The sequence below is a fragment of the Lissotriton helveticus genome, chromosome 12, assembly GCF_964261635.1.
Source record: "Lissotriton helveticus chromosome 12, aLisHel1.1, whole genome shotgun sequence".
In the NCBI taxonomy this organism is placed as follows: Eukaryota; Metazoa; Chordata; class Amphibia; order Caudata; family Salamandridae; genus Lissotriton; species Lissotriton helveticus.
Genome location: NC_136073.1, coordinates 361,120,226 through 361,140,763, shown reverse-complemented (window position 1 = coordinate 361,140,763; position 20,538 = coordinate 361,120,226). Strand labels below are relative to the sequence as shown.

Below are 20,538 nucleotides of genomic sequence, written 5' to 3'. Positions count from 1 at the left end.
CTATAAGCTGCTTAAATTGACCTAGGAGTTGCATTTTGTAGCACCTGCATTTTTAAATATAAGATCAGATGCTTGTGAACTGCTAGGGTAAGGGGCTCAGGGTAGCTTGTAGGAGAAATGTATGGAGAGTGTGTATCAGCTGTACATGCTGCATGTGTGGGTTATGGGGCGAATGGAGTGAGTGTATTTTTTTATTGTGTGGGGAAAGGAATCAATTTTGGATCTCGTGTGTGTGTGTGTGTGTGTGTGTGTGTGTGTGTGTATATATACAGTAGAAAGCTGGAGATCAGTGTCTGCTAGACCGATGTAGACTGTAGGACAATTTTTGAGTTCATATTAAGTGAGCTAGGCTTCTTCTAAAGCAAGGAAATGGACAGATGTCCATTAGAGCTATAGAGACCATTCCTCCCACCTTTCTGCCTCATTTGTCCCCATTGAGACCTTACCGCCAACAAATTGAAAAGCAGCTGAGGGCGGAGGCCTCTTCTTTTGTACTTTTGTTTTGGTTCTCCCAATCACTCCACTCTTTCCTGCTGACAGTACAGAACAAAGACTGTGGCTTGACCAATTGTCAGGAACAGTCTGTAAACAGTCCAAGATGTGGATCAGTGGAATACACATTGTTTCCAAAACTTAGATTATAGTGAGAAACTAAGGTCAGTGTGCCAGTATTCTCATGGTCCAATGACCGGACACACTCAGCAGGGTAGGTGGGAATTACTTGAGGGCATGGCTAGGATTTCTAATTTTTGGCTTCCTATCAGACTGGTGCTAGACAGGGCAAGACAGGTGTTGATTAACTCAAGGAAAGGAGGAAATTCCTGCTGGAGAAAGGGACTAGCTGAACTGGATCCTCTGAGGAGAATCCTGCCTCGTGGAGTCATCAGCTGTTGACGACATTGCTGTGCAAGGGACTTGGATCTTAATCCTGTCGAAGAAACTGCAACTACCTTGATTGAAGAGGCCAATTTGCCATATAAAAAAACCCTGGAAAAAAACAGTGCTGCCAGAATGCGCGAAGGACACTGCCTAGAAAAGGGGTGCGCAGCTGTCTAGATACAAGATCAACCAGTGTGTGCCGGAAGCCCCCTAGAAGGTAATTCTGGAGCCTGCCACCAGGAAAGGAGCACAGGATCCCGAGAGTGCCTTTTCAGAGATACCTGCTGGGGTCTTGCTTTGGTAAAGGCTCTGGCTCAACATGGCAGAGGTTACATGGTCTTGAGAGTTTCTAGGCACCCACGTAATCCAAGGTACGGATAGTAAAGAGCCTATAATAAAATTGAGCCCAACTCAAGGTTTGCTTAGCCCTGGGGGAGAACCCATTATTCATATTACATTTTCTGAGGTCTGGCCAAATTTGTTCCTCTCTCAGGCGAGGAACAGGATACAGTTAAAATGCATTGAACCTACCAAAAGATTGTGTTCTGTCTGTTTAGATAGAGGCCTTGGGTTAATGTTTCAATCTTGTTAAATCCTTTCTGTCTGGTTTGACAAACCTGAATGCATTGTCAAAGGCAGTAGGCCTTTCATTTTGATACTGATTATTGTGACAGTCTGGAGGTGTGGAAAGCATTTTTTTTCTTTTATTGCAATCTGCCTAGTTAGGGATTTCATGTTTCCCATGTTGGAGCCTGCAGGCATGCAATTTGTGCCTAGGTTCCTTGCAGATAATGTTGTCAGACAAGGTAAATCCTTTTAGTTTCCCCCTGTAATAAATGTTTAGAGTAGATCAGTGGTTTCCAAACATTTTAGAACCACAACCCACTTTTTAGAACAACACATTTTAAGGGACCCCCCTCCCATTAATGGCTGTGACGAGCGAGTTTTGGATGTAACGAAAGCATCGTGTGGCGGTGCATCGTCGTTTATAGAAAGCACCCTTTCCATTGAAATGTTCACTTACTTTGGAAAGCCATACAGTTTTACTGATATTACATAGCAGATAGCAATCAAATGATATGTGGAAATCGTGTTTCTGTGAATATTTGTCACCTGTGAATCACCATGTAAAGTGTCTTGATTTGCTTTGATCCTATTAAAATCTGTTTGCAACCCTTCAGAATTACAAAAAAGTGCTTAATTTTTGCTTTCCTAACTGATGAATGTATTTACATTTAGTTGTGTATGACAAAAAAGGCCATCCTACCGTCTTTTCTTTTATTATCCAGGCAGTAAAGCTAGGTTGTCACATAATTCGCTTTAAAAATTCCTCTCCCTTTGCTGTCTGAGAAAGGAAAGTAAACACCAATCCCATGTTAAACAAATAAGCAGCAATGTGTCAAAAGACTTTGCCTGACATTTGACCTCTGTTTTCGAAGCAATGGCAAATGCGAAAAGATAAACCAAGAATTTACAGACATCTGTATAGATTATATGTTCCTTTCCTGACTCACTGAAGTAATCAGGTAAGGAAGATGAAGACGATACGTTGTTGATTGAATATAGTGGGTTTATTTCATAAGTCGAGTTAGAAAGTACAAGAGCCCACGCCAACCGCTGCACAGACATACATGGAATGCCAACACGTTGGATTCCAGGTCCCAGCGCATGCGGCGAGCGCGAGAAGACAACACGAAGATACAACACATCCTTCTTTCTAGAAAAGAAAAAGAAAGTATAATAACATAAAAGATGCAAACAATTAATACAATGAATAATAGTAACTTAACAGTCTGATATGATGAACTTAATTTCCAACATTGTAGTCTTTGTGCCAAGTGGGGGGTTTCCTTAAACGGGGACTACATACTTTGCGAGAGAGATTGGGAACAGGCAGGTGCGGATGAGAGGTTGTAGGAAAGTGACAGGAATTGTGAGAAAGGGGGGTTCCTGACTGGTTAGGGGAGGAAGAATCACTTGAAGGTGACAATCTCATACACAGAGATGGAACTTTAACAACCTTGGAGAGGCTCCAAACATTTCCGTCTGACAATTCTACTACTTGTTTACCCACTCTAACAACTAGCAAGGGGTCGGAGAAGTGTGACACACCAGATTTAATAAAACAGGACTTTCTCACACGTACCCAATCTCCAACCTTGCATGGATTGTTAGTAGTAGTGCAAACCACAGGAGAATTACGTTTCCTATATTTACCATCAAGCAGATTCCTCATCCAGGGCTGGCTCATATTACACACACCCTTTCTCCCCCGCATTTTTTCAAAAGGAGACAAATCACCATCAGACTTTGGAGTGTTCCTAGAACTCCACAATAGTTTTCCAACAGCATCGTAACAATTCTCACCGTTGCATACAGCAAGTTGTAAACCTTCTTTGAGTACCCTGATCCACCTTTCTACCATGCCGTTACCTTGAGGATAATACACTGAAGAACGTTTGTGTAAAATACCATGGTTGCAACAAAAGGATTTCATCTCCGTAGAGGTGAACTGTGTGCCATTATCAGATAGGATGGAAGTGGGGAAGCCTTCTTTTTCAAAAATTGAATTAAAAAATTCGATAACTACCCTAGAAGATACTTGGGGAACGAATTTCACTTCAGGCCAACTGGAGAACTGGTCTATTAATACAATGGCATAAACTGGACTACGACCTAGACACATCGGACCAGCAATGTCTATCGAAACGCATTCCCAGGGCTTAGAAGGTCTCGAGATAGAATCATGTTGATATTTTATAGGTTTCTGTGATTTATCACTCACACAACATTCAATACAAGATCTTACTTTTTTCTCAATCAACTTGTCGACACCCGGCCACCAAAATTCACTCCTTATTCTCCTTTTCATACTGGACATGCCCGGGTGACTCTCATGTGTCATGTCTAGAATGGTGTCTCTTAAACCGTGTGGTACAACTAAAAGCAAACCCCTCAAAGTTTCACCCTGGATGGATAGTTGATAGACTGTGTCTTCTACGTGAGTTGACAATACACGTGCTGCAGTAGTTTACTTCATTAGCCTTGAAAAAGTCCTTGTACTAATTCATAGTACGGACGAAACACGTGTCGGCTGTCGTTTTATCAATTGGAAAATCACTTTTTAGAATCAATAAAGAAAAAGATGACACAAAATATGAACTTTATTCATCTATTTGTCCTGTACCTATGAGAAGTTGCTGACTTTACTTGGATTTGCTGTTGTCTTGACTTTAAACTACATTAGTCTTGTACATATTTACATTATAGGATTGTGCTCTCCTGACCATTTTTGCCTATATTTATATTTGTCAATCCTTTGGCTTGACGAGTTGTTCCTTCCTGGTAGTGGGGGATATTGGTCTATGTAGCACTCCGTCTTTGATATTGAGAAAGATCCTATTGACTGTCCAGTACTGCTTCTTATTTCACTACTATTAGTGTATGTGCGGTTCTTTTCCAAATCTTTGGAAAACACCACTACCGATCTTTGTATATAACACTCCATATCTGCTCACCTCAAATGCCTTTTTTTTCTAGCAGAGTTTTTAAGCATGCGATTAACACCTTGTCATCCATGCTGAGCTGGAAAGTGACATCTTGCCATTTTTACAGCAGTCTTTAAGAATAGGATTAGCAAGTGCAAGTCAAGCTGAACAAGGACAACATTTTTTTCACTGAACAAACAAATGTTAAAGCAACGTTATAGTTAGATGGAATGTTCAGTAACAATGTAACATTTTAAACTTATAAAAATAAAGAAATCCACCAGTCTTATCTAGGTCAAGTAAATATAACTTGTGCCGTAAGGTAACTATAACTCACAACCCCGCCAGTTTCTCATCAATAATTTCATTACAAATGTTTCAATAATACTATCAATGATGTCATAAGTGGTGTAATATGTGGGATAATTAGCAGTGCATGATCAGGGTGCTCAGGAGTTGGGCTGCATGTCCCCCTCTGCTTTTTTTCCCCTTCTTTTAATTAAACAGTTGCTTAATACACCATTCCCCATAATAGAGACAGGGTACAATCTGGCGGCAGTGATCAGAGGGAACAGTACAGTCCACACAAAAAAAAGACTCGCAGTTTCTGATCCCTATAACACTAGGGCCTCTCTCTCCCGGCCCCACTCACTCCAACTCTACATTGTTAAGTCCTGTACTGTGCCCATGGGGCCTAGATCTGTTCCCATTATTTTGGGCATCCTCTGCTTTGGTAGATGACTTTCTCCACCTGTTGGCACCAGTCTAACTCATTTTTACAATCCTTGGAATATCAGCAGCACCCCATGTCCTTGCAATGTTCCTTTTGATTCTCTGATTACAGGCATGAGCCATGTTGTGGTCTTCTTTGGCCAGTTTACCTCTCCTGTCACTACTAATATGTGCCACCGTGCTTCTACCGGAACCCAGTACCCCACCACAGTGGTCATCACTTGGAATACTCCAGCTCAGTAGCGCTGAATCTTGGGATAGGCCCAGAGAATGTCACCTCCCCGCAGCCCCTGGAACACTGGTCTGTGTCACAACGGCCCATACACTGTTGAAGTGCCCTTGTGATATATGATCTGTGCAGGATCCGGAATTGGATCAATCTGAAACGGGCTTGTATGGCAATCTCCCTAGGACCCTGTATGACCTCCACCCAGTAGTCGTCCTCCAGTAGCCCTTCCTCTGTCTACCATGCCTCTCTAGGGGGACCATAGGGTGTAGGAAGTTGTTCATAATCTTTCAGTAGGTGAAAGAGACAGCCTTGTCAATCATTGGGTCAGTTCTCCCTCAGGCACATGACAATGCAGGGCATGTCTCAACTCATCAGCCATCTGATATTCTATCTCAGGTCTTCAAAAGTAATCATCGCCCGTTTCACCAGACATCCCCGAGGCAGTCTATTCCAATTAGACCCCACCTGCGAAAACCCTGCAGGCGCCCCACTTTGCCAAGCATGTCACGTTCCCCGGGCAGGTTTTTTTCTGTAAGTTTGGTCTCCCACCCTAGTGATTTTGTAGCCATTCAACATGCTTGTACGACTGTACGTGTATGCACGGAGAGAAGTTTCTCACTCCCCTTATGATATAGCTCAGCCGGGTAACCGCGGTTTCCCATGGTGTGGTGGTCCACTCGATAAGCGGGCTAGGTATATGGCACAAAGACCCAATCTTGATATTTATAAGCTGAGATGCCAAATAATAGTTCCTGACATCGGGGACTGCCAGTCCACCTTAAAAGACCCCATGTTGCAGCTTACGCAGCACTATGTATGTGCTGCCACCCCCCACAGCATGTTGCGCTGCTCTTCCTCGATCATTCGGAAGAACAACCCGAGAATCCGATATGAGGGGTGGGATCTTGCAGACTACGGCGAAAACCAATTACATGTCCCAGTTTATCTGGTAGCCTGAATAGCTGCCAAAAAGTTGCATTATGTGGATGAGTCTATGGAATGACTGATGGTGCTTGTATGCACAGAGCAGAATGTTGTCCATGTATTAAGAGATGCGCTCCTCCTAGGTTTCTCATACTTCAATACCACGAATGAGAGGGTACCTATGAACCCACACCGTGAGTGGTTTGAGTGCCAGTGCAAAGATCATGGGGGAGAGCTGACACCCCAGTTGTGTGCCCCTGTGCAGTGAGAATGACCTGGAAATCATCCCGTTCACAAGGACCCTCGCCAGTGGGTGACGGTAGAGGTGGAAGACTGAGGCACAGAACTTTGGCCCAAAGCCTAGTCTAGATAGGACCGCAAACTGATATGGCCATTCATTATTATCGAATGCCATTCGCGTGTCTAGTGACCGCACTGCTGCGGCCTCATCCGGTCGGGCCACCTCCCTTTGAATTACTATCAGTCCTGGGGTTCACAGGTCCTTTTTAAGGCTTCCCTTTAATTTACATTTTGGTTCCAGTTAAGGGGTCTCCAGGGCCAAATGAGGTTACCGGGACCCCTCCCTTCATTTATTTTCTCTGCCCCAGGGTAAGGGGCACCGGTGCCTATTTAGGCACTGGCAGGGGAGGCCGCATGGCCACTTTCCCTTTTAAATCCTTTGCGGATGGGGTCCCTGGGCGTAATTAAGCAATGGGAAGAGGCTATGTGCACCCTCTCCTTTTTATTTACCTCTGACCCGGGGAGGTGGGTCATGTGCCTACCATGACAAAATAATTGAAGCGTCACCCCTGGCACACTGTGGGGGAGGGGGGTAATTCTCTTTAAATTTGTGTCAAAAGAATTTTTTTTAACACACATTTTTTAATACCAGGCTTGGGGGTTTAGGGTATCCTTACCCGGCCGCCATGTCTTTTTGTGTTTTTTCTTTTAGGATTAGGGACTAATCTTGCTGCAACCACTTTCTGATTCATGTGGTGCCAGCCAATCAGATTTTAGCACGAGATCTGTCAACTCTACAGATCCTCTGTGGCATGAAATATTCAATATTTTTGAGCATCAATAGCTCAAACACTACTGAAAAGATTTACACCAAATCACAAAAAGCGCCTTTTCTAGACCAAGATGTAGTCTTCTGAACAATTTGGTGCATATCCGTTCAGTTGTTTGAGATGTAGCTTTGACTAAAGTTCCTATGTAGAAATGAATGGGCCAAATGTGTTTTGGGTGCCCTCCATTTCTCGCCCTCTGCTTGATGGATCATTCGGAAACATTCAGTGCACAAACTAGTCAAACAGTAGCACTTTTTTGGAAAGTTTCATGGAGATTTGTCAAACGGCACTAAAGTTATTAACCACACAATAAGGCTTTACCTATGGAAACATGATCCTAACTAGAACTACCCAGTTGCAGGCGACACTGGGTGTTCTATATAGTGTGTAATTTTATGCATGGAAATGATTTATTGAGTTAGTATCACTAATGAGGTCTGAACTTCTAAGCCACATCGCCTCCTGGAGGGAGCCTTGGACTGCTCTGTGGTTGTTAAATTGAGAGTCAAGTAGTGTGCTTGGTTTTCAATCTGGGCTGGCGATTAGTATGGGGAGCCCTGGCTGCCAGGGGTAAACTGGCACATTTGAGGCCCAGTAACGCCTGGTTTCCCTGGCCCCTCTTGAAAGAAGTCCAACACAATAATGCAGCATGAGTGCTAAATACATGTCATTGAATAGAATCATTGACATTGAGCACCAGTTTTCAACCAAACCATACCCCAGGCTATGTAAACACTGTTGGGGATCCTGAGAAGGTCAGCAAGAGGTTAGGAAAGTGAGAGAAAGTGTAGCAAAGATAAAGGTTGCCCACCATGTCGGACTCTGTTTTGTACTTGCAAATACACTTAAGCACATTGCAACATTGGCAGGTTCCTTAGCCTAACAGGGTCTGTACAGTACTACCCCTGAACGTATGACTGACAACAACTGAGAATGTATACAGATCTACTCCATAAACTGATTACAACTGTAGTGAATGCTCACAAGTGTTTCTTTTTCACTGTAAACCCACCTGCATGTAGAGTCCACTCTAGAGAAGGTGGGTATAAGCATGTACACTTGTGCTTTTTCTCAACCCCCCCCCACACCTATGCATATGAGCAGGTACACTCATGCTGCAATATGGCATAAGCAGTCTAAGCCATGTTTACTTAACGTTAAAATACTAACTAAATAGATCACACTACATTTCAGCTTTTTGATACATCCATGCACTGGCATCTAATGTACACGTTTGTGATCTCCCATTCATTTCTCTTGTAAATTCACCCCAGATGCAGCGACAAAACATGCAAGCAAACTTCTGGTGGCCATGAACTGCACCAAACCACTAGTAACATGGGCCACATGGCGGGCCCACTTTTTCACCCAAAGCAACCCCATGGAGTAGTTTGTTACCCTCCCATAAATGCATTTTGTCAGAGGTATGGAGAGGTGTTTGTAAACACATCTAAAACACAATGTCTCTTCTGTGCCATCTTCTCGCTGCATTGAAGTGTTTATTGCTTATTTTGATGGAAAGAGCCTTGGTTTTGGACAGTAAAAGAATGTTTGTTTATATTATGAGCTTAATGTTTTTCTTTACTGTTTTTTTCAGGGAAGGAAAGTATAGCTGAAATAAAGCGGGAAGAAGAGGTATTAATCGCATGTGCAGAGAAGATCTGTACCCTGACCATACTACAGAGGCCCATGGCCATAAGGAAGATGAAAGTGGGTGACGTCCTTGGTATGTTTTCTTCGATTCTTTATGGTTCTTTGCTTGCTGCTTCCACAGGTTGTGTCCAGCATGAGTTTCGGGGGTTGCCCATGGCTAATTTAAATTGGCAAGCATTTGATGCCCAATAGCGAACCTTGATGGAATAAATATCTCCTGCCTTATAGGCATGAATGCTGAGCCCAGAAAAAAAGGATTTTGCATCACCAGGCAGTACAATATTTTGCTATCCACTCTTAGCCCCACTCTGCCAATGTGGTCTCATTTGTTGCTTTTAGAGTCCCACTCAAAACCTGTGTTCTATGTGACCTTTCTATTGTCTTGCACCGCTACTTGCCTACTTGTATCGTACCACACTCGCCACCTTATGATCTTTAACAACCATTTTTTTTGCATTCTTTTTATTGTGCTTGATTTCATGCAGATTTGTCATTAACAAACACTTTAATATCTCTTCTATATCCCTGTCTTAATCCCAGATTAGATTAAGAGATGGGTACCTTCTGCACCATGCTATCTGTGGCACATAATGATGGCAGGGGGTATGTTGAAGATCGCCAGATTGCAAATGCAACCCATATGGTCAACAGTGTGGCCATGACGCATTGCTTTTATCTGCCTATTTATTTTTGTCACTAGTTTTAATTCTACTTACGACTGTCGTTTATTTACTTCTGCAATTTCATCTTGGGCAAAGGCAGAATTATACCCCCTTTACGGCGTCACTAGGGTTCAAAGGTTTTGCTTAGTATTTCCCTGCAACACTTTTTGTTTCCAAGTACTAACATATAAATTTATTTCAAAACATAAAATGTTAATATAGTTTGTTGATCTACATTGGTACATGTATGAATATTATTTTCTAAACGTTTAGAGTAATTGGGTTTAGTTTAGACGTGCAGCACCTTTCCCTCCATAACTGGATCAGGAATGGAGCAGTAGAATAAGGCGACCCCAGGGCTGGAGGGGATGTCCTGTGAATTGAATGCATTGGTGCTCCGGTTAAGATATAGGAAGTGTTTTATGTATCATTCTGTTCAAGAGGTTTATTTACTTACATGGAGCTTATGCTATCTCAAGCCATAAAAATCAGTATCTATAATATATACACAATCAGAAAAGTTTTTAAAAAAACAGAGTGGTATTATAGTTTCACAGCAAAATGTAAAAGTCTCGGACTTGAAATTGTCCATGGTTTGCTACACAAACCGTAACTCGTGCCCTGCCATGCAGTGCTGATGACTGACTACCAAGCGTTCCTTGAGGCCTATTTGGTGCTCGGAGTCTGAAACTTCTATCATCATCACGATTGTTTGTTAATCCGGCCGTTGGAAGGGTGAATATTGGGCACAGTCTATACATGCGGTGTAAACATTTTTTGTGCTAGTCAACCCCATATGGAATGATTTTGAGTTTAAAGGGGTCTCAAAATTCTCCATTATGTAATTGACACTTAAAATACTGAGGAGAATCCACCTGCTGAATTTCATCCATCATAGAGGTAGTTTGTTGAAAGAAACTCCAGAGGGTAGGCTTTATTCCATATTTGCCCCTTCCTCAATATATTGGAGTACCCCCTCCCCAGTATGCTAGTGGAGGTGTTAAATCTATATATAATATATATATATATATATATATATATATATATATATATATATATATATATATATATACATATATATACACACACATATATATATATGGGCTAATGATATCCTTGATTATGTCATTGCTAATGTTATGCAATTTTGTCAGTAATGGTGGTGGTGTCAGATAACTGCCGAATTTCAGCTTTCGCTTTGGAACCATAAGCACACTGTTGCTGTTTATTTTCAGCGAATTTCTGTCCGTTTATTCTTTCTTTAAAAGAATCATTAGCAGCTAGATGCAAGGGTCATGTGCATAGCCACAGACCAGGTGCTAGCCCACAAAGCCTGTGTGTCCTAGCAGTTGGATACTAGGCCTGGGAGGCTGTCGGGTCCTTCTCCAAACATCTTGTACATCCTAGAAATTGGACGCAGGGCTTGGCCTGTGGGCAAGCCTTGCACTCACCTACCCAAGTTGTTGGATGAAGGACATGGCTTGCACACAGTCCCCCAATCAGCCTCTGCCACACTCGACCTGTTACTGTGTGCTGCGGGAGGTTGACCAGGAGAAGCGCTCAATCCCTGGTAAATTGTGCTGCTAGGGCCTGGAGTCCAATAACAGAGCACAAGGAATTCACAGATGCTGTGATAGACTTCCCTTGCTTCCTACAGGGCCTTCACCCATCCACTGATCTGATGGCTTAATATCCCTTTTTAAAAATGTTTTGTCATTTCACAAATTTCCTGAAACCGTTTTTTATTTAGCTTGCAACCTATATTAGTGTGCTCCATGAAACATTAAAAAAAATGTTCTATCTTGATTATCCGTTGCCTTTCAGCATCCACTGTCTGTCAATCTTTCATACTTGTAAAGGAGGACATCATGCACATATAGCGCAATTCGTGCCTTTACATCTTGTCTTTTCCACTGACCAGGGGTTCCACCATCAGGGCCAAGAGTAATAGGGAGACGGAGCGGCCTGCCAGGTGCCTTTAGGAAAGGGACGAGACAGCGTTCTGATAACACAAACTCTGGCCCTGGCCTTGGGATACAAGAGACAGCTAAAGAGACAGCGGATACATTTAGATTATGTATGACACAAGTCAAACAATGGATGCTGAACAACTGCTTGAAATTGAATGGGGACAAAAGTGAAGTAATGTTGTTAGGGTCAGACCCAAACATATGGTCCCCGGAGTGGTGGCCAGATAGTCTTGGCAACTGCCCATCTCCAGTAAACAAGGTGAAAAACCTGGGTATGACTCTAGACAACAAACTTTCATTTGATGCTCAGGCTAGCAAACTGGCATAATCAGTCTGGTACATACTTAAAATAAGGAAGCTTCTGCCTTACATCCCATCGGACACCCAGGAAACGGTGGTAAAAGCCCTGGCCTTGTCAAGGCTAGATTATGGGAATGCCTTGTATGCTGTGCCCAGGCCCAACTTCTAGCAAAACTACAATGCTTGCAAAATGCAGCCGCAAGGCTGGTGCTGGACGTCCCCAAACATGAGCCAGATTAGAGTCCCTCCACTGGCTCTGGCTTCCCATCACCAAAAGAGTGGAGTTTAAATCGGTCTGCCTGGCCTATAAGGCGCTTCACGGATGTGGCTCTCAGTTTTTAAAAACCCATCTTAAACTGTATGAGCCTTCCAGAACTCTCAGATCGAGCCAGGCCAAACTACTTCAGGTCCCTAAACATAGATTGGCCAGATGGGGAGGGAGAAGCATTTTATTACAAACAGCCAAAGTCTGGAACCTTCTCCCAATCTCTATCAGGTTTCAGGTTTTAAAGTCTTTATTGCGATTTTTACATCATAAAAGACAGCTTATAACAGAATAAGACATACATAAAATACTAATTTAAGATCATCGTATAGGCAATTCATCGTTAAAAAGGAATTAAACAGTGTGATAAAGACCTCCATATACGAAAAACCCATTTAAATTTTTTTTATTAGGAATCTGGATGCCTGCAGATGTCTGGCTCTAATAACCCATGCCCACCCCAGGAATTTGGCAACACCTACGACTACCACCTCAGAGGTTGTGGTACGTAGCGCCCACAATGCCTCGGCACTCCCTCGGACTCTAAGATGGTAGCAGATGGGCCTAATCCATTTGTTTCTTGGTACATACTAGGCAGGGCATGCAAATAAAAGATGACCAACACTCTCCTTATGGTCAATGCACCAAGGGCAACAATCAGTTGAGAGGGCGGACCACTTCTTAGTAAAAGACCTTAAAGGCAAGGACCCGATTCGGAACTGGTGGTTAAGCTTTTTATCTGATGTCTTGGTTATGACGTCCCAATAATTCTCAAAAGAGGGATCCAATTTGTGGGACAGAATCGACCAGTTAGGCTGGTGGCATCTGAGCTAATAACATACTCCTGTCGAACAAAGGCCCAATATAGTGCTTTAAAATCTTGCTTGGAGGGAAAAGTAGTAGACCCCGGAGAGACCCACAGCTGGTTACAGCCCATGTCTTCCAAGATTAGTTTAACTTCACGCAGCCGGGGTATATTACTAGACCCCCAAACTGATCTTACTTCCTCTAATTCCCTGGCAAAGAGGCTTAAATCTGGGGATGTCCAAATGCATCTTCACAGAGCTACTAACCGATATCGGGCCATCTCGTTGATTGGTTTGCAGCCCATGTCCAGACAAAGTGGTTTTGTCGGAGTGGATTGGGGAAGTCCTACCAGTTTTCTCAGGAATTGATTTTGAACTTTTACCAAAGTTGATAGGTCCGTAAACCCCCAAAGATCTGCCCCGTACAAAATTGCGGAGCTGACCTTAGTATCCTATATCCTAAGAGCTGGTTTAACCCGTTTGGTTAGAGACCTTTTTTGCTCCTGCAAAAGACAACCAGTAAGGCGTGCAAATCTTAAGTAAAGTGTGTCAACCTGTGGTTTCCAGCTAATGCGGTGGTCCAAGGTTACTCCTAAATAGGTCATAACCTCAACTTGTTCAAGACTTACTCCGTTCATGCTCACAAAACTTTTAATGGGGCGACTTTTAGTTAAGACCATGAATTTGGTCTTGCTCACGTTAATTTTCAAGTCGTTAACCAAGCAAAACTCCTCAAATCTATTTAGTGCAGTTTGCAGACAGCTGCGGGTCTTTGAGAGGAGCAGAGTGTCATCGGCAAAGATAAGCATGGGGAACTTAGTCCCACCCAGTGAAGGAGCATCAGTGGGGGTATCAGCAAACAATTTCACCACCTGATTGATAAACAACAAAAAAAGCGTGGGTGCCAATACACACCCCTGACGGACGCCTCGAGTTACAGGGAAGCAGTCCGTCACCTGCCCTTGACCTCCCCACCTCACCCTAGCAGAGTTGCCGTCATGTAATTGTACTACCAGGTCAAGCAGTTCCGGCGGCAGTCCCAGATTTTTCAGGACGCCCCACAATTTGACCCTTGGCACAAGATCAAAGGCCGACTTTAGATCTATAAAGGCGGCGTAGATGGATCCACCGCCCAGCAGCACCACCTTCCAGTATATCAGAGTAAATCTGAAAACCTGGTCGATGGTGCTGGTGCCTGATCTAAAGCCGGCCTGCAAGGGAGACAGAATACTTTCCATCTCCATCCAAACCTGGACTCTGGCAAGGACCATCCTGGCCATGATTTTTTTGTAGGGAGTCGATTAGACTTATAGGGCGATAATTGCCCGGGACCGAACGGTCCCCTTTTTTAAAGATGGGGAAAATTTCCGCCCCCTTCCAGGAGACTGGAATCCGTGCCCCCTTAGCAATGGCATTCGCTACCCAAGTTATGTAGGGAACCCAGAGTTGGAGATTAGTTTTAAATAAGTCAGCCAGGATGGAATCCATCCCTGGCGCTTTCCCACGCTGAACCAAACGGAGTGCAGACTCCGTTTCTAAAAGCGTAAAAGTTAACACTGGGTTGTGAGTGGGGAGGGAGGTTTCCCACTTAGCTTGCCAATGCTAGATTCCAAATCAGGATCCATAAATTGACTGGACTAAAATTCAACCCATGCTTCCACAGACACATGATTAGCAGGGATTTGTGAGTCGGGATTTCTACCCCACTTCACTATTTCCCAAAATTTAACCTGGTTAGAGGAGCTACAAGCCTCTAGGAGATCTGACCAATGGCATTCATCCCACTCTTTTTTCGCCTCCCACTGTACTTTTTTGTACCTTAAACGTGCCTCTTTTATGTCGCTGGTGATCCTGGATTTAACTGCTTTAATTAAGGCGCTAAGCGCGACCCTACAGTTTTTGTTATACCATTTTTCCTGACAACCCTGTGCCTTCGCCTTTCCTCGTGCTAATGGGAGGGTTAGAAGGGCCTTAAGTTTATTGAAACACTGTTCGTGGAGGTCACAGATCTGGTCAATAACAGCCGCAGTGGGCGTTAATTTCAAAATATCACTCAAGGTCGATGATACTACCTCCGATATACCGTCTAGGATGGAGGAATTCTCCACAACCCTTGACCATTTAAGCCTTCTATCGTTAGTCAGGATGGCGTCGCCCGTTAGATGTGCAACAAAAGTAGACCTGCCATGGTCACCAGGGAGTCTTAAACTAAGAGACAATGGGTTGTGATCACTTTCGGGGCGAACCATGACTTCCATGTCGTCCAGAAATTACCAATATTCCATTTTTAACAGAATATAGTCTATTCTGCTTTTACTAACCCCATTGTCAAAAGTGGGTTTTCTGGCCTTGTCAGAGGCCGTACGACCATTGGCTGCTCTCAGACCCCAGTCCAGACACAACCCCGCCCAATGTAAGGCCGCCTCTGTGCCCCTTTTTAATGTTATTCAAGGACAGCATCGGGATATTCCACACAGTGTCGTCCTCCAACCCCAGGTCCTCCCCCGCGCTAAGCAAAGGTTCTAAGGTGCAGTTAAGGTCCCCTGCTAAAATGAGTAACTTGTCTCTCCCTATCCCTTCAAGGTAGGAATCTAATACATTTAATAGAACAGGACTACGCCCTCCGGGGCTGCCTCGGGCATATATGTTAATAACTACTACATCCTGGCAGTTTTCCTTACATAATTTAATTCCCAGGAGATCCGGGTTATCCACATCAATTTCCACTGGCCTATAGCCAATAGACTGTTTGACCCAGATAACTAGGCCCCCTGAAGCTCTGCCCTTAAGACCCTTCACTGCTGGTTTGAAAACAATTTAAAAACCCTACCCTGTAGATTGGACCGGGAGCCCAGCTCTCTTGAAACAATAAGATGTCATAGGTGTCAATGAACTCTACCCAATCCTCTGAACCCAAGCGCCCCTTTAACCCCGCTATATTCCATGAAGCTAGTTTAAACGACAGCGCCTGACTGGGGGATACAATGGCATTCTGAACACATTGAACCACTCCCAGATTCTCGCACTTGTTGGGTTGAGGACCCACCTCCAGATTAGCATCCATCATATATATTGGGGCTGTCCCCTTCTCTGTCTCCAGGGTGCCTCCCCCCTGACTCAATGCCGTATTACAGACTACGTCAGCCCCGCCTACATGATTGCTGGGGTCACTCTCGCTTCCAACAACAGGATGAAGTCAATCGATGCCCTCCAGACCAGAGAGGGATTCGAAGCGATTGAACAGTGTGGGATAATACGGGGTAGAGGGAATTCTATCCGCTTGGAATCTCCTAATAGGTCTTCATGGAATCATATGGTTGGGGGGAAACTCTCAAACGATGGGGATAGAAATACCCAAGACCCAATGACTGCACATCACCCAATCTGCCAAACCTTGCTTCCCTGCGTATGAAATCCACAACCCAAGGGTCCTTGAAAGATATAATAATACAATCCCCTTCTAAGTCCTCAGTACAGTGGCCCACCCAGTCAACTCTTCTCACATACAATATGTCTGTGGAAGAGGACGGAGGAAGGGGACGATGTTTATTTAACCAAAATACAACTTTATTTTTGAGGTCCCCAAAGTGTTCAGTTTGATCCTCCCTAATAGGTGCGACACCTGTTAGGACAATCGTGTATGGGGTGGCTTCAGCAGGTAGATCTGTGCAGGGGGGCCCCCGTTTTTTGGCCTTCAAGTGGAGTATCGAGGGATTGATAATTCTACTCCCCAATGCTCCATTACTTCTTTTGGGCTGAGTAGATGTATTAGAATCACCCCTCACATGGGCTTGGGCCAACGTAGCCACAACAGGCTTGGGGATACTCGGCTGACCCAAGGGGTTGGATTTGGAACTAACCTTCTTTGGGACCTGTAAAGTCGTGGCCAATGTGGGTATGTTATCATTATTCATGATTCTGCCCCCTACCCCTGACCCTTCGGGTTTATTTAGAGCAGACCTTGTGGATGCTGGCTTAGCGGGTACTATAGATGGCAACTTACCCATAGCCACTGCTCCCTGTGATTTGAAATTACTAGAGCGGATCGGGTTCGCCAAAGCACTTTGAGAATTAGCTAGTTTTTTTTAAAAGACCAGTGTTGATAACAAAATTCTCAAGTGCATCCAATTTTGAGGTCATCAATCTGGTTCTTTCCAAAACTGGCAGTAAAAGGGTTTTAAATAAAGCTTCCATTTTACCCAACAAGCCATCATCGCTATTATAACACGTAGGACAAGGATATGAAGACCCAAAAGGGTAGTTTGGAGGATGCAGGGGATCATTTAAGACCGAGGTAGGGAGTAGGTTAGGGATAGCTTCGGGAGTAGTAGTTGGCTGAGATAGACCGTTTGTTTTTGGAATCTTGGTTGCGCCTCCCCTCTGGTGGCCCTTGCGTCTTTTCCTCTTACGTGATAGGTTTCTCATGGGGTCCTCATCCGAGGAAGAGTCCAGCTGAGATTGGCTAGCCAGAAGCACACTACCCTCTGCCCCACTGTCGTGTGTATTGCCAGAGTTGATCCCACTGTCCGAGGAGATCAGGGACGAGCCCTCCCCCTCCGCCTCACAATGCATGTCCACCGGTGCTACGACCAAAAGAAGACTAGCACTCGGTGCTGGTGCCTCGGGACTAGGTATTGTAGCAATTGTACCCAGCGAAGAGCGTTTCCCACCAACTAGATCAATTGAGAGCCGTTTTTCAGCCATAGCTATCTCGTTTTTCAAAATACCTGTTGCCCTGGTGATAAAAGCATCCAAGGGGCCAGAAACCACCCCCTTGGTGGTCTGCAGCTGGACAGTTCGTTCCTTTCCAGAGCGTAGAGGCATAATTAAACCAATAACATAAAAAATAGATATATCTAGATATTGCAACAAAACAAAGAATCAAAAGGGGGTGGCCCAACCCAACCTCGTCCGACCACGGACAGCCACAGACGGTCCCGCCCTTGTCCCGGCCTTCTGATATAGGATAATTAGTTGGTGGGGGCGGGACAAGCAGGGAGAGCGGCCCAGGTGTCTCGGGTTGAACTCACAGGGACTCCTGGGAAATGGAGTCCCTGGTTCTACAGCTCGCAGCCCTGCTGCGACGCTACACACCCCACAGGCTGCAGTCGCCAAACACCCGGGACCTCCTTCGGTGCAAAGATCACCAACACCGTGCACACAGCGATGCGGGACCCGCGAAGTGGGTTCCGCGAGAAGCAGCGCTGGGAGGGTCACACAAACCGCAGCACAGGACCAAGGTTCAACGTCCCAACGAGTCTACACAGGTAGGCAGGTTCAAGTCCCAATCTCTATCAAAAACTCAAAAACAGTCCATCTCTGCTCTCCTTCAGGAAAGAAGTGAAAACATGGCTTTTTACTGCCAGTTAGATCCTGTCCAGTCGATTCCGAGTTTCTTGAATCATCACAGCGCCAAGAAGCCCTTGGGAATTTGTGCGCTATATAAAATTATAAATCAAATCAGAGATGTAGGTATACATGAAACCTCGGTCCAAAAGTCATATGTTGTATGACTTGATGGAAGCATGTCCATAATACAGATTTTTTTCGAAATGGAGGTCTCTAGTTGGTAGTGGTATGCCCCCTGTCCAAGTAGGGACCCTTCCTTCTAGTCCGGGTAAGTGGATCACACAGCTAAAATAATCCCTGTTCACCCCCTTGTTGGCTTGGCACAAGGAGGCAGGCTTATCTCGGAGGCAATGTGTAAAGCATTTGTACATGAACGAACAGTGAAAACACTACAAATGGACACCACACCAGTTTAGAAAAATAACCAATCTATATCTAAACCAACCAATACCAAAACGACAAAAATCCAACATTTATAAATCAAGATATCACTTTTAAAACTATGGTTGCGTCACTTTGAGCACAAAGTACCTGGGATGTATAAAATCACAAGGCTAACACAGGCACAGGCACGGTGAGGCGCGGAACGCAAAGTAATGCGTCTGTTCCTTACAAGCAGGGAAAATGATGCATTGGTTCCTTGCTCCCAGGGGTAGTGATGCATCTGTTTCTTACTGTGCGGGGAGGTGATGCGTTGTTTCTCTGTACATGCGGCCTTGGTTACTTACTGAAGCCCAGTGTGGATGAAGACTTGTTGTACAGGTGCGATGCGTGGAAAATCTAGATGCGCTGGTGTCCATGTGGCAGAACAGATGCTGAGCCAGTTCTCCCAGACGCAAGCAGGTGATCCATCAATTCCTTCAGCCCCACACCAGGGCTTGCATCGGAGTCAGAGCAGGGGTCTTGAACATTGGAGACATGGGTCTTTGGACTCCGCCTGCGACGGTTATTCTGGCCACAAACAGGTGCTGTGCCAACATTATTCTGGTACAACCCGGCACTGTAAGCTTGCAGCGCGAAAAATGGTGCTGAATGGTGATGTATGTATTTTCTGCTCCTATTGCAGGAGAAGCCACCTCCAAGTGCCCAGAACTAGGATTGGCACAACGTGGCAGGTCTGAAATCCCAGCAGGAGTTCAGGGGCTGCAGATTAAGTCTTTGATGGCCCTGAGACTTCTCAACAGGAGGCAATCTAATGCAAATCCTTGGAGAATCTTCTCCAGACGGATACCAAAGCAAAAGTCCAGTCCTTCTTCTCTCCAAGACAGAAGCAGCAACTGCACACCAACCAAGCCAATCAAACACAGCAAATGGGCAGTACTCCTCCTGCCAGCTTTCAGGCTCTTCCTCTAGGCAGCGTCTCCTCTTGATCCAGAAGTGTTCTAAAAGTCCGGGATTATAGATCCAATACTTGTACACCTTTTGACCTTTGAAGTAAGCATACTTCAAAGGATAGTCTTTGTTGTACACATATCCTGCCTTGCCCTGTCTTGACTCCAGACAAACTACAGGGGTGAGGGTGGGGGTTGGGGGTGGGGTGGCGGGGTCAGGAGACAGCATTGTGAGCGGCCAGGGACAACCCTATTCAGGTGTCAGTGACAACTCCTCCCACACACTTGACCAGGAAGGCCCATCAGCTTCATGATGGGCAATCTGGATATACAGGGCACACTTCATCTCCCTTTGTGTGACTGTCTAGAGTGAATGCACAAACAACCCAGCTTTCAGTCTACCAGATGTTGATTCCACAGGCAGGCAGAGGCACCAGATGGTAAAGAAAGAAAATACCCACTTTCTAAAAGTGGCATATTCAAACACCCAATTTAAAAACTGCCTTCACTAAAAGATGTATTTTTAAATTCTCAGCTCATGGAGGCCAAACTCCAAATCTCTATCTCTAGTCAATTGATTGTTACACTTGTAAGATTTCGCAAGGCAGCTTCAATGATAACCTATGGCAGAGCTAGTCCTTGCCATAGTAAAAAACAAAATTGCCAGTATTTCACTAACGGGACATGTAAAACACACTGGTACATGTCCTACCTTTCACATACACTGAGCCCTGCCCATGGGGCTACTTTACATGTTCTTAAAGGGAAGGTTTGGGCCTGGCAAGTGGGTGAACTTGCCAGGCCGACATGGCAGTTTAAAACTGCCCACACAGACACTGCAGTGGCAGGCCTGAGACATGTTTGAAGAGCTACTTATGCA

General features: G+C 44.6%; 1 protein-coding gene across 1 annotated transcript in view; it reads left to right on the top strand.

The window, feature by feature from the left end:
• Positions 1–20,538, top strand: part of LOC144798626 (borealin-2-like) — a 265,361-nt gene that overhangs the window by 5,321 nt on the left and 239,502 nt on the right. The window contains exon 2 of the mRNA XM_078669584.1: positions 8,920–9,048. Within this exon, the coding sequence (XP_078525710.1) occupies positions 8,920–9,048 (129 nt within the window). The remainder of the gene's footprint in view (positions 1–8,919; positions 9,049–20,538) is intronic.